Genomic DNA, 14,444 nt, shown 5'->3' with positions numbered 1-14,444 from the left:
GTATAACTACATAATGTCTTTTGATAATGTTATTAAATGTATGCGCATTTACCCGGCCTAATTACTATAACGTACGGTTTCGGAATTGGTCGGTGACCTATTAAATAATTTAGTAGATATTATGTATATTAAATTACCTTTATTTATATTGTTATTATATTATACACGGCACCTATCTGCGAAATTCCGTTTTGCCCTCGACCCGTATTCGTTCGATGTATTTGCTTTGCGGTCGCGGCGTCGATGCAAAAGTTTCGACGCTCTCAAGTCTGCGATTTCCGTCTATACAATACATTCATATAATAAATATATATATACTCGTGCGTGTACACTATAGTTACAAATACGCGCTATCGTAGAACATAGTGTATACACGCGTTTATATTTGTACATGTACAGGGACATCGAATGTAACAGAAATAACTGAAAATTTTAATTAACTCGTAGATAATTAATAACCTAATAACCTCTGTTTTATTTAATACAAGTAGCCTTCGATATTGTTTTTAAAAATTACAATCATAATGGTGATGTTGATTAGAACGAAACTCGTTATTACCTATATTATTATACGCAGAGTTGACTCTACTGACAAATCAAATTTCGTTTGTCGATTATTCCAATAGCACCCTGTATAATAGTAATATGTGCATTGTACACTGTCCCAAAGAAGCGCGCTGTTTGGGTTTGTGGCCATGAGTAAACGACCGTGTATTTGTCAACCGACCCGATTCGAGAAGTTCCTATCGCTCGCTGTAGCTGTACAATATACTAAAATATACAGGAAATGACCGGCGGCAAAACGACGGATTTGGAAATTACGATCATTATTATTATTATTACGGTGTAAAGCGTTAAATACGGTGAAATACCTCCTCAGTTCTTGTTATACTCGACAAATATATAATACCTATGTACTTATACTGCAAGTTGAAATAGTTGAGTCAACATGCAGTTATCCTTATCACTTATCGATCCCAAACTACCGCCGTTTGTTGATTACTCACGATTTGAATTAACGAAAATCGTTAAATAGGTCGACCCGCCCACGTGTCGTTTAATAATATTATTATAATGAACCGATTGTTCGTATAATATTGTTGTACAGACTGCAGTTTATGACGTTTCGTCGGCTCACCTACAAGCTGTAGCCTATTGTTATACAGTACCTATAGCATTTAAATATTACAAATTATAATACTATATACAATACATAACATACCATATACATTAGTTTTATGTTTGTGAACAAACAATAAAACCACGGTTTTCGCATAATTCACGGATAATAATAAAAAAAAAATACCACCTACCATGTAATCTAACTTAACCATGTAGACAATTCAAATCCTTTTCTCCGAGACTTATCTATTTCGACGATTTGAGATATGCTCATCCATAGGAACGACTGCAATATTATAATATGGTAGTGTTGGGATGATTTAACAATTTATACTTGAATTCTCACCGATATACATATGTACATCAAGCATATTGCTGTATGCCAGTCAGCTGTGTATGTATGCTAAAAAAAAAAAAAAAATTTCAAGCTATTTGGGTTATGAATAACTTATTATAGAAGGTATACGCGTTCTGGTATGCAATAACTATAAATTATGTATTTATGTATCCATTCCAGTTAACCTAAAGTATTTAAACCACTGAAATAGGATTATTTAATATATCAACTTTTTTTTTTTTTAATATTGCTTTTACTATTTGTACCTATAAAGGTATTGTATTACCTCACAACTCACGAGTATTGTATGTTAGTTTATATTACACAGGTATAAGTAGCTGGATAAACAGATACCCGTACAAAGTAAAAATGCTTTAATAATAATTGTAAACTAGTTTCTTTTTTTAATTATTATAAAACTATTAAAACTATTAATTTTTAAAGAATATAGAGACGATTTATAGTACCAAAAAGAATATCCGCTATTGTGGTTCAAACAAATCTAATATTTTTAAATCAACGATCCACTCTAAAAAACAATAAGTATTATTTATTGTAATCGTATAACGATTTTATATCTTAGTAGAAATTCCGTATTAAAGACTGTTATTTGTGCTCGTGTCAAATAAGAAGTCATTTTGGACGGATGTTGTCTCCAACATTTCTCATGCGTATCAGCGCTACTGGTAATTTATTATTTGTAATTTAAAATGTCTTATTTTACCTTTATTAATAAATAACATTTATAAACCTGACTACTTTACAGATAACTAGCTATTGCCCTGACTTAACTTCAAAAATCAATCAATTGGTAATATATATTATTTTAAAAATAATATTCAATATTTATATTTTTTGGGACGATTACGGTTTTGTATAAGTTACTTTACATGGTAAAAAATAGAATGAATGGATTAGCAGTTTTTAATATACACCATGAATTATGTTATTATTACATTTTTAAAACAAAAGTAAAGATGGATAAAGGCTGAAGTTTTGTCAAAAGAAAACAAATTATTCAACTACTTACATTTATTTTTGTTGTTGTTATATTTGTTATTATTACGAAGAACATGTCTATTAGGTAGGTATCTAATACCTTAGGTGTACTAAAATTTTGTTTGTTATCTATTTAAAATAATAATTTAAGGTTCCCTCTCTAAAACCATTTGGTATTTCATATTTCTAGGCACACGTCAATGTGTACAACATCACAAACATAGGTATTCTTAGAATTGTACATTGCATGAAATATTGTATACATCGTTTGATGTAATCATGAAACTGCGTTATATTTTATGTTTAGTAGATATATTATATTTTTTATAATTCAAAAAAATATTAAATTTTACATATTACAATATCTTATTATATAACAGAAACAGACATTAGAACATAAGTTTTTGCAGTAGTAGATATGCAAACAATGGCGTTTATTGTGGACTTGAGGTGCTTTCTTACAAATATCAAGAATAAAACAGTTGACTATATAATATTTTAATGTTCAAAGAAAATCATTAATACTTATAGTCACCCAAAACAAACTTAACCCTTGATAAAATGTATGTACGATGTAGATTACCATTTACATACGCTAGAACTATAAGTGTAATTTTTAATAAACGAAATATTCTATAATTATATCGACATTAAAAGTTTAAAAAAATGTTACCATTTTAATTTATAATATTGTTATTATAGCTATATTATTACTGCAATGCGATTGCGTATTTGAAGTGGATTATAGGTGGATCGTGGATGGTGCCTCTATTGGGAGTTGGGTCTTAGATTTTTTTTTTTATCGACGTATTGTATTTTATCTGTAATAATACATTTTTCAAATATTAGCAATAAATAAAAATAAATAGGTATTGTTGTTAATATAAAATTTGAGAGATTATATTATGTAATACGCTTATGCAGTGGTGGAATCCTGTCCATATCGTAGTTGTATAAAAATTGTAATCTCCTTACACTTTCTCTAACATGGTCGAGCACTTAACACGCTACACATTAGATGTAGTAAGTATATAATATTATAATAATAATTTATAAGTAATGTGGACAATGTGGTAGACCAATATTATACATAAAATCTATTTTTAGATTTATTCAAGATTTAAAAGTTAGTTTTTTCTCTATTTTTAATCGCCAACGTAATTTTGAATTTGGCACAAAATATATATCTACTGCTATCACATATTCACAATTTTAAATGCGAGATAAGTGAAGGAAGCCGTAGTTTAGTTTATTCAGGAAACATTCCTGTCCATTTAAATGTATTTAAATCAAAAAATATATGTATACTAAAAAAGTAAAGATAAGAAAAATTATCTGATGTTTTAATTTTTGAAGAAGTAATAATCAGAAATTGCGAAAATTTTTTGCATACGTGTTAGAAAAAAATGCAGAAAATCACTAATCCCAATCTCCTTAATAACAGTTACCCTCAATTTTATATTATTAGATAAATTAGATCTAATTATATTAGATTATAAAGAATAGGTTGTGCGTCAAGGGTTTTTACCAGCTTAACTACTAAAAAAAAAAAAATATATAGTATGGAAAAAGTTTAAATTACATCTATTATCTAACAACTTAGTTTCTAACAAAACAAATTATTGCCTTAAGTATGAGAATTTTAACCCAAGTTAGGTAGGTAATAGTACAATTACTCAAAACTCTATTCCCAGTTGACCAGTCTATGGTGATTTTTTAAGGATGGTTATTAAATATCATTATAGGTATTGTTAGTTTGCTTATGAACTTAAGGTGGTTTTTAAAAAAAAATATATAATTATTATTTATTTGTGCCATTTTATATTATTTTAGTACATGTAATTTGGGGTTTTTTGATGACAAAATTTTGTAATATCCATTATAATATCTTTAAATGTGTTTATATACCACGGTTTTTAAATTAAATTCTATCTGATTGGGCAGTTGTGCGAGATAGGGATGCACAAACTAGGGCATACTGAATAATTTAATAGCCAACAACTGTAATGATCAATCAGCCAAGTTTCTAGTACTACTACACCCATGACCGTGAGCAAGCGGCCGCAGAAATAATCCGTAGATAAGTATGGACATTTGGTTTAACTTTATTTTTTTGAAGTGGTCTAGCATTATCCAAAATTAAATAATCCACACAACGATTACCATTTAGCCATTTAGGTAAACGATTTACAGATGTACATACGATTTTATTGAGAGGGTAACGCTAAGCCTCCATTGCAGGTGTTCGTCTTTGCAGTATTCAACTTTAGTTCTTTTCAGACAAATACCAATTCGCGATGGGTCAAAATATTACAATGTATGAAACATCATAATATATTTACATAGGTATATTATTACGGAATATTAAACTATACATTATAAAATACGAAACTTTTAGTTACCCATTTTTAAGTTACCAATAACGGTAACTTTTTACAATAAAATATAACCTATAATTATACAATTTTTATTTAAATATTATTTACCTATTTATTTGAATAACAGCGCTTTAAGAGCATATAGGCAGCATAATATAGATGATTATGATTAATGTGTACAAGGTTATCATATTAAATGTAATAAAATAAAACAAAAGTAGATTATTTTATTATAGATAAAATACATTATAATTTTTAAATTTAAATCATAAATAAAATTGTAGTTCGTAATTAAAGTACCTACCCAACTATAAAAGCCAATAAAACATAAAAAAAAGAATATAAAACATTAAAAAAAAAATTAAGTTTTCTCATACGTTATGAGATCCTTTCAAAAATGTCATGTCATGAGACGCCATTTTAGAGTTGGTATTAAACTAGCGGAAAAAAATTACCAATAGATATAATAATCTGTCATTTTTATATTAAACTTTAATCTTTATATACTTTTTATTGGTTTTCCTAGCTTTTTCATTCATGCGACGCATTCTAGCCTTCAGTAACATTTTCATATTATAAACTTATTAATAATACAATATGTTTAATACACATTAAAGACAAGTAAGATTCTGGCACACGGTACTTCTAACCTCTACTTTTATTCACTGTAGTTGAACTTTTATTGGTTTTCATCAATATTTACATGTTTTACTATAAGCTTTGATCTCATAATTTTCCAAATTGGAGAAAAACCTAACAGTAGGTACCTACCACCTATATTTTATTTATTTATTATATAGTTTACCGTGATAATATTTTAACTGAGTTATTAATTACCTTTATCTATCTAAATATATATATTTATGATGGTAAAGTAATAGTTTTCTAGCTTAAATTTTCCCTACTATAAAAAGAAAACTATATAACAAGTGCATCAAACGGAAAATGTTACACGAATAGTGAATACTCGTCTACTTTGTTTGGTATCTATAATTAAAGCAAATATTTAAGCTCTGTAGAATTCGGAAATTTATTTTTTTGTCGATAGTTTCGTAATATTTAAAGATTTTATTTCGAATAGTTTTATCATTCAATATATTTTATTTTTTTCCGTTCATGTAATATTTTTTTATTAAAGTGAGGACCCTCCAAATTCCGGACCATGCCTTAAAATGGCACTAATGATAATAAATTTAACAACTACTATAATAACTACCAAAAGCTATAAAAAATGTAAATCCTGAGTGACTTGAGTACTAATAAGCTACAGAATATTTTTTTTGGAATATTTAAAATTATACCTATTTCATCATTATAAACTATAACTATTAGGTAGGACAAGGTGGGTACACTATAATTTTCAGCACAAAAAAAAAACACGCATAAAATGCATGTGTTATGTTTTACTTGCGGACTTATAAATAAATAATGTGACATTATTAAAACGGTTTTGATTATTTATAAATTATTTGTTCTTTTATCGGTATTTTGTTTGGCCATTAAAATGAAAAAACTACGTGTAACAGCAGTAAAATAATTACACTAAAAATGTTTTGAAGACAAAAAAAAAACACATCAAATTCTTGTGAAATATTTTTTTTTTTTACTGTTTTTTATAACAATAACATTATTTATCAGTTTAATAGTTTAATTTCGTTAAAAGAAAAAAGAAACTTTTAGTACCCACACGAATAGATTGAGTAATATAATAAGTAATAGCTATAAAAAGTAAAACTATAATATTTGAATCAATATGCCCATACGTTGGAAGGGAATTAATATTATATTATTATTATGCACAACTATTGACGGACACTATCCCGGTGGCGCGATCTGTGACAAACTGAGTGGGAAAACACAGCTTTACCGCAGCCAACCAATGAAAATGTACTGCAACGAGTAACCTGTTTATTCAAAATCGTGGTTTCGACGACGAATTGAGATAATACTATCTATCAACGCGTTCCAAACGATATCTTTACTCGAACGCTCGACGATGATAATAATTAATGGGTATATTGTTAATAATAATGACATAACGTAATAAATCAGCAATAGGCTATTCATCGTAGTCCGTTCTCCGTGCACTGTAGTTGACCGTTCCCGAGTAAAAAAACCAGCTCCTAATTTCTAACTGGTATGTACTGTCCAAATTGTTTTTTTACAAGTACTCGTTTAAAACTGTTTTAATTCAAAATATTATCGCGGGTTGTATACAATAATATAATATTCAAGATGAAAACAGTGACTCTTGTGTATAATCGGTGATGTTTTAAAACTGATTTTAAATTTTATACTTAAACTCAATTTTGATGTCCACAGATAATTGGTTAATTCCACAATGGAAGAAAAAGAAAATCCAAATAGCATAAAACTTCCTGATACTTTAGAAGTCTTCAGGAATTTGAAAAATGCAAAACAATTTGCAATAGATATTGGTATGTTATACATTCAATATGAAAACAAATTTTGATTTATTATTTACAGCTAAGCTTTTCCAACAAAAAAATATCCAATTTTTTAAAAAATATTTTTATTAGTTTTCATTTGTTATTTAGGTATCAAAGTAACTTAATAACCTACCTATTACTGAGGTATTCTGTTTTTAAATTATTGGTATTCTATAATAGTCATGTACCCATGTAATAAATATGACTTACTTGCTAAAACTTATTAGTTATTGAAGCTTTTTAAGTTAAAATGATTTTATTATATTATAAAACCAATTTCATAGAAAAATAGCCCTGTGTAAGCTCGATTTAAATATTATCAGCCAATTAATATACAACATATTATGGATAACTATATTTCTAAAGCTGCCACATCTAATATGCTAAAATGTCAAATGTCGAGTTCATTTTTTAAATTCTTTTGATAAATATCTTTAGAGTAATGCTTTTTAATAGATAACTAATTATTATAAATAGCTTAGCTACCTATTATTATTATTTTTTAATTGTGCATTGCAAAATGATAAATTAAATATTTAAAGTAATTGAAAAATATTCAAGCAATTATAATAAATATTAGATATCTGTACTTTAATTAATGGTACATTGATGCTCTTCAAAATTGTCCATAATGTTATACTATGATATATAATTTTAGATTGAATTTAAATTATAAACAATAACAAATTTATTAATATAGATATGCAACCCATGTTGATAGATTTGTACTATTCATACTTTGGATATTATATTTACGGACAGTTTTATACTTTATTTTTACCTAAATTATTTTTTAGAGACCAGAATCCCCTTCTTATTACATTTTAGTTATTCATTGCTTGTTTGTCAGTGTTAGTTATGTTTCTAAAATATTACTATAATATTTGCAATCTTGCATTCTTACCTTTTACAATAATATGATTTAATTTATTATCACTTATCAACAAGATTAATATTAAAAGTTTATTTTATTTGTTTATCTACTCATAATGATATTAATATTAATTCAGAGTTAATGTGTATAAACTTTAGGTGGTTCGCTTACAAAAATAGCATATTATTCAACAGTATCATTTAGACGAGTTTATTATGCAACCGATAACATAGACAAAAATTATGACAAAAACAAGGATGACGTATGATATATTGTAAATAATTATTTCGATTAAATGTTAATTAAACTAAATATTTACATTAATATCTTTTAGAAACATGATAAATTTGTTTACACATATTCTGAACAAGCAAGGTTACATTTTGTCAAGTTTGAAACAAAATATATTGAAAACTGTTTGGATTTCATTGGTGACAATTTAGTTAATAGTGACGAACGAAAAGGAAAAAGCATTAAAGCTACAGGAGGTGGGGCATACAAGTATAGCAAACTTATTCAAGATAAATTGGGATTAAAGTGTGTATAGTTATTATTTGATAAATATGTTTTAATTTATGCTAACATTATTTTATGAAAATTTCAGAGTAGATAAAGAAGATGAGCTTACTTGTCTAATTACAGGATGTAATTTCTTATTAAAAAATATAAGTGATGAAGCATTTGTTTACAACCGAAATGGTAGTCCAGAATATGAGTTTCAAACAGCAGACCCACATGTATTTCCTTACATGTTGGTTAACATTGGCTCGGGTGTAAGTATTTTAAAAGTGGAGTCAGATAATTGTTATGAGCGTATTGGTGGTACGGCTACTGGTGGTGGCACATTCTGGGGCCTTGGTACACTTTTGACTAAAGCCAAATCATTTGATGAATTACTTGATCTTGCTGAAAAAGGAGATCATAGAAAAGCTGATATGCTTGTAAAGGATATATATGGTGGAGATTATGAAACCTTAGGTATGCATTCAGATTTAATTGCTTCTTCTTTTGGAAAAATATGTCCTCGTCAAAATGCAGGTACAACATAGAGATAAACTATTATGCTTTATTTTTTAATATTAATTTGTCGTGTTTTCAGAAAGTGATTACAATGAAGCAGATTTGGCAAGAAGTTTACTGTTTGCAATTAGCAATGACATTGGTCAAATCGCTTGTTTATATGCAATGATGCATAATTTAAAAAAGGTTAGTAGCAATTAAATTTATTGTATACCATAGTTAATAAATAAATATATCCATAATGTTTATCAAATGTTTTTAGGTGTATTTTGGTGGTTATTTTTTAAGAAATCGTTCACTCAGCATGCACACTATATCATTTTCTATTAAATATTGGTCTAGAGGAACTGTTCAAAGTTTGTTTTTGAGGCATGAAGGATATTTAGGAGCAATTGGTGCATTTTTAAAAGGCACTGAAGAATGCGGTAATTTTTTGTATAGTAGTATAGTTTCATTTGCAATAAAAGTACTTAAAAAAATATTTACAGATAGTGACAAGTTTTCGTGGTTAGAAAATTATGCTGGTAGTGGAAGTAACCGTACTCAATTGACGTTTGGCAAGCGAGTTGATCAACTCGAACTTGATAGATGGGAATCACCTTTAACGTTTTGCCCATTGCTCAAAGATCCATCTAGTTATATTCCAGATACTGTTGACTTGAACTCGGATAAAGAAGCAAGGTTAATGTTACTTTAGAAATGATTTTATCCTTTATCATAATTGATAATTTAATATAAATCTTAATTAATGAAAAATGCATAATACCAACTTAAATCATAGATGTAGGGATTTAACTTAATACTTGTAAATTATAAAGGATCATTTAAAAAAATTTTCAGAGAATATTGGTTAAATTGCTTTGAAGAAAGTATAGAAAATTATGTTAATTATGCAATTGCAAGTCAACCAACAAGTGATACAGCTGAAAAACGGGCCGCTTTGTTCAAGGAAAAATTTATTTCTCGGGTGCAACTACTTAAAATTAAACCTTTGTATGTTTTTGTTTTTTATAATTTTTATTTTTTTAAATAATTTTTTTTATACTATTTAGTGCTTATGGTAATTTGACTGTGAGAGGTCTTCTTGACACAATCAATCAATGTCTAAAAGAATTTGATTTTCCTGATCCATATTTAACTGTAAGATTTCATTATTTTAACATAATTAACAATCATACAAATAATACACTTTTCAGCAAAAACGAACAGAAAATGAGTATGCATTAAAATGTTTTCAAGAACGATTAGAAGAACTGGATTCATTAGATCTTAAGGAAAGACAAAAAGAAATAATCATGGGTGTCTTAGCAGGGAATACTTTTGATTGGGGTGCTAAGGAAACTGTAGCTCTAATGAAAACTGGTGAATTTGATTTTAAACAAGCAAGGAGCCGAATTCCTGGTAAGAATTCATAGACAACATAAAATTGAAGAAAGTTAGGCTAGATTTATTTGAAATAATTTTGGTTTTGTATTATTTTCAGCCAGACCTTGGTTAATTGACTGTCTTGATAGTTGGGTCAAAAAAATATGCACCGAGCCATACAAAAAAATTGCAATTTTCATCGATAACAGTGGTATTGACATAGTTTTGGGAATACTACCCTTAGCTAGAGAAATGCTACGTCAAGGCTCAAGATTAATACTTTGTGCCAACTCTGCTCCTGCACTTAATGATGTTACTCATTCAGAACTTGTTGTGCTGTTACGTCAAGCCGCGGCTATTTGTCCTATTATTTCTAAAGGATTAGACGAGGGCAGCTTGAAATCGATGGAGACAGCTCAAGGAGGGCCTTGTTTAGATCTCAGGTAAGAAATAAATTGTAAATATAAAACAAATAAGTAATAACCATATGTTAGGCATTTTATACAATTATATTATATAAGTAAAGAATTTAAATCTTAAGATTTTTTTGGTAATACTATAGTTTAGGAGGTTTAGTATTATTTAATTAATCAAGTAATTGTATTGATAACTGAAATATGATCTATTTGTTCATGAATAAAATCATATGAACTGATTGTTCTATTTTCCAGTCGATTGGAACGAGAATTGGCAAATGAATTGACAACTGTGGATTTGATTATATTAGAAGGAATGGGTCGAGCAGTACACACCAACATAGATGCAGAATTTGTATGTGATTGTTTCAAACTGGCCATAATAAAAAACCGTTGGTTAGCTAAACGTTTAGGCGGTGACATGTTTTCAGTAGTCTGCAAATATGAAAGTGTTAACGAATCAAAATAATGTTTAACAAATGAAAAAAAAATATATTAATATTTATTAATTACAAAGATTATATTATTATAATAATCATGGTATAAGTTACGCATATTGTGGTATTTGGTTAAAATTAATTATTTTTATTGTATATTTTGACAAATGACATTCTTATAATTTTCTACAGCTGTTATATATTGTAAAATTAAATATTTATTTTATACATTAATTGACATTCAGTTCTATGGGAACTGGCCTATGCGACAAAAGTGCTGATGTTGCTGCTTTCAGTCCCATAGCAACACATTCATCTTGTGATTTTCCTTGTAACACTCCGGATATGTATCCAGCGCACAGAATGAAATACAAAAAAATAATATAAATAAATTTAATGATAATATAAGATTGTGTCCCAAGTTTTATAACGCATTTTTAGTTTTGATTGCAGAAATAAGTAATAAAAAACATTTAGGAATTTCAACACAATTTAAAATATTTTGAACTTATACTTGTATTTATTTTATGTATTTTTAGTAACAGTATCATATAAATAATATTAATGTGTAAGATAAGTGGTACATAAAAGAGGGAAAATTTTGAGAGTTACAATTTTCACAAATTTTTTTTTGCTATAGAAATCTGTCAAAGCTCAAAGGTAACAGTTAAATGAATAGTGTGTCCCCTGAAATCAGATGTATTTTAGACCCTGCTTGAATGTATTTTACAACTGTTGTTTTTGATGTTTTTATTGTTATAAAATAAGTTTTCATATACTATTTTATTAAGAATTGTACTTAATTAATGTATGTTGTTTAATTAAAGTCTTAAACATGTCAATTATAATTTCATTGATTTTTATTTAAATGCAACCTAACGTCCTAGCCTTGTTTATCATAAAATTATTAAAATATATAAAAAGGAAGTACTGTTAGAATCTTCTCCATTTTTAAATATGAATCAACTATGTTAAATTATAATCTATAACTGTATAATATTAGTATGACATTATTAGGATTCAAATTAATTCTTGAATCTTCAAGTCTTTAGATCAAATAATTATTAAAAAAATAATTGTTACCTATATTGTCAAACCAGTTCTATTACAATTCTTTAGTAAACTACTTGTACAAATAACCAATAGGAACTCGCGTTATAAACAAAAATTACTTATAAACAGATAATATTCAAGAATAGATACCTACTTAATAGTATTTCCGTGTATGCAAATAAGATAGCAGTGAGGTATACAAATAATGTCAACTATAAAGTCTAAAAATAGTTTGTTTTCAATACATTCTTCAACTCTGTGTAGTTATTATTTCAATGACCTACATATCTAATGAATAAAATTAGAATTTATGGTTTTTATTGCTAATAGATTGAAAACGTAATTTGTAAAATAATCAAATGATTCCATGCAAATCCAAAATTCCTTACTTAACATGGTAAATTACCTAACACTATTTGTATCACTGACGAACGTAGTTGGTGTATTTTAATAATTTATATATTATTTATAGATAATAAGTGCAACTCCACATGTGCAAGCTCATATAAATACAAAATATTTACTTAAAGTTCACAATCAGTCCATATGTTTGTAATTTTTTTTACTACACACTTAACCAATTATTTTTTTTTTAGCATACCTATACAAACATGTTTTAAGGGTTGTATCTACCTAACTAGTAAACAAAACTTTCTTTTGTCTATTTATCATTTTCTACTGTACACAAAAATAGGGTCGGCAAATTAAGTATTAACTATAACTATTAAATAAAAAAATAATAAGTATCTAAGTACTTACACATACGTATTCGTTTGAAATTCAATTCATACACATTTCAAAAACGGTGGATAAATTTATAAAAATCTTGAGTTAGTTAAGTTGTATCAACAAAGGCCGTAATTGAAAAAAAATTTCGGGGACATCCAACATTTTTTTTACCTATATAAATACTGAAAATTTATAGTCAATTAACTATATTTACCACTAAAATTGTACTACTTTTAAAAATTTCGAGGGGGGGGGTGGCCCGGACACTTGGACCCTCCACCAATTACGGCCTTGATGTCAACGTTAAAAACTTTAAGTCATAATAGTTATCGAACAATATATTCAACTTGAAAGGTTATTAAAATGGACACTTTGAGTAGTCAATTAAATACCTATGTTTAAGATTATTAGAAAATTAACTAACCAGTTAAGTTCAAAAGTTTCCAGAAAATTAGTAGGCACCTACCTAATTGATACCCACTTTTGCATTGTAGGTATACCTGGATCTAAACGGTATATTGAATATGCATAAGTAGGTATCTATATATATATAGTTAATCTAAACCATAAAAGTAATTATTAAGCACCTATTATAATCTGTAAATCTATAAATAAGTCAATAGTAAAACAAGTAGTAATATAATATTACGATTTATAATCATTACCCCCGATCGGTTGTGCCCACTGCCTGTGGTTGTACATGAACACACGATTAAAGTCACAGAGATTGTCAAGGGACAAAGCGCGTGTTATTGTGCACCCGTATTTATTTGTCAGGCTGCCGAACGATTGAATTTCGCTTTTAATAAACGATAATAATGATAATAGAAAAAAACAAAACAAAACGTCAACACGCCGACCAGCGAGCACGGTCGTGTGTCATACGAAGGTGGGTCGTCGAGTCTACCGTTTCCGCGTGGAAATTGTTGAAAACCCTATTGGAAATCCCGTCGTCCCCGCGGGCAGTTCTCGCCGCGTTCATCCGCCATGAACAACGACGATAAAGACATGTCGACATTATTGTCGCGGAGAACACAAACAATAAAATATAGTACACGGGTGTATCATGTAAACGCGGCCGCGCGCAATAATACTGTGTGCTGGCCACTGCATTCGGGCGGTACCTAATACCGACATTCGTATATTTTGTCCGGCGGGCACCGGCCTGCAAATAGCTTTCATCGCGGTGTCCGTACAATGGTAATTGCCGATTATTGGTAGGCACGCGCGCAGAATTTCTCCGCGGAGGGGTTTACGAAAAAAA

At 28.3% G+C, this 14,444-nt stretch overlaps 2 protein-coding genes across 7 annotated transcripts in view; one reads left to right on the top strand and one right to left on the bottom strand.

The window, feature by feature from the left end:
* The window catches only part of LOC113549185 (pseudouridine-metabolizing bifunctional protein C1861.05), a 193,171-nt gene that overhangs the window by 48,844 nt on the left and 129,883 nt on the right, over window positions 1-14,444 (bottom strand). Inside the window, exon 16 of one of the 5 annotated variants that reach the window (XR_003404914.1) lies at window positions 1,453-1,525. The exons of 1 other annotated variant lie outside the window; for it this stretch is intronic. Coding sequence is in view for 2 of the 4 variants with exons in the window: in XM_026950368.1 (XP_026806169.1) it covers window positions 11,629-11,761 (133 nt within the window). In the remaining 2 variants the exon portion in view is untranslated. Of the gene's footprint in view, window positions 1-1,452; window positions 1,526-11,595; window positions 11,762-14,444 lie in introns of those variants that run through there. 3 more of the 5 variants (XM_026950370.1, XM_026950368.1, XR_003404913.1) reach the window with 3 other exon arrangements.
* Window positions 6,814-12,246, top strand: LOC113549184 (pantothenate kinase 4). Of its 2 annotated transcripts, none has more exons than XM_026950366.1 (13): window positions 6,814-6,973; window positions 7,159-7,274; window positions 8,319-8,422; window positions 8,495-8,697; window positions 8,765-9,198; window positions 9,260-9,366; window positions 9,443-9,605; window positions 9,669-9,861; window positions 10,021-10,173; window positions 10,233-10,320; window positions 10,377-10,581; window positions 10,664-10,988; window positions 11,217-12,246. In XM_026950366.1, the coding sequence occupies exons 2-13, from the start codon at window positions 7,178-7,180 to the stop codon at window positions 11,428-11,430; spliced, it is 2,286 nt and encodes a 761-aa protein (XP_026806167.1). In that variant the 5' UTR covers window positions 6,814-6,973; window positions 7,159-7,177; the 3' UTR covers window positions 11,431-12,246. The 2 variants fall into 2 exon arrangements, with proteins under 2 accessions (XP_026806167.1, XP_026806168.1); XM_026950367.1 differs by lacking the exon at window positions 6,814-6,973 and adding an exon at window positions 6,992-7,100.

This window comes from Rhopalosiphum maidis, chromosome 4 (genome assembly GCF_003676215.2).
Source record: "Rhopalosiphum maidis isolate BTI-1 chromosome 4, ASM367621v3, whole genome shotgun sequence".
Lineage (NCBI taxonomy): Eukaryota > Metazoa > Arthropoda > Insecta > Hemiptera > Aphididae > Rhopalosiphum > Rhopalosiphum maidis.
This window is presented reverse-complemented; position numbering and strand designations above follow the sequence as displayed.

Coding starts and splice junctions, on each gene's coding strand:
- LOC113549184 (XM_026950366.1), top strand. CDS start 7,178: ATGGAAGAAAAAGAAAATCCAAATAGCATAAAACTTCCTGATACTTTA. Junction 8,698..8,764: donor CAAGATAAATTGGGATTAAA/GTGTGTATAGTT, acceptor TGAAAATTTCAG/AGTAGATAAAGAAGATGAGC. Junction 10,174..10,232: donor CTACTTAAAATTAAACCTTT/GTATGTTTTTGT, acceptor TATACTATTTAG/TGCTTATGGTAATTTGACTG.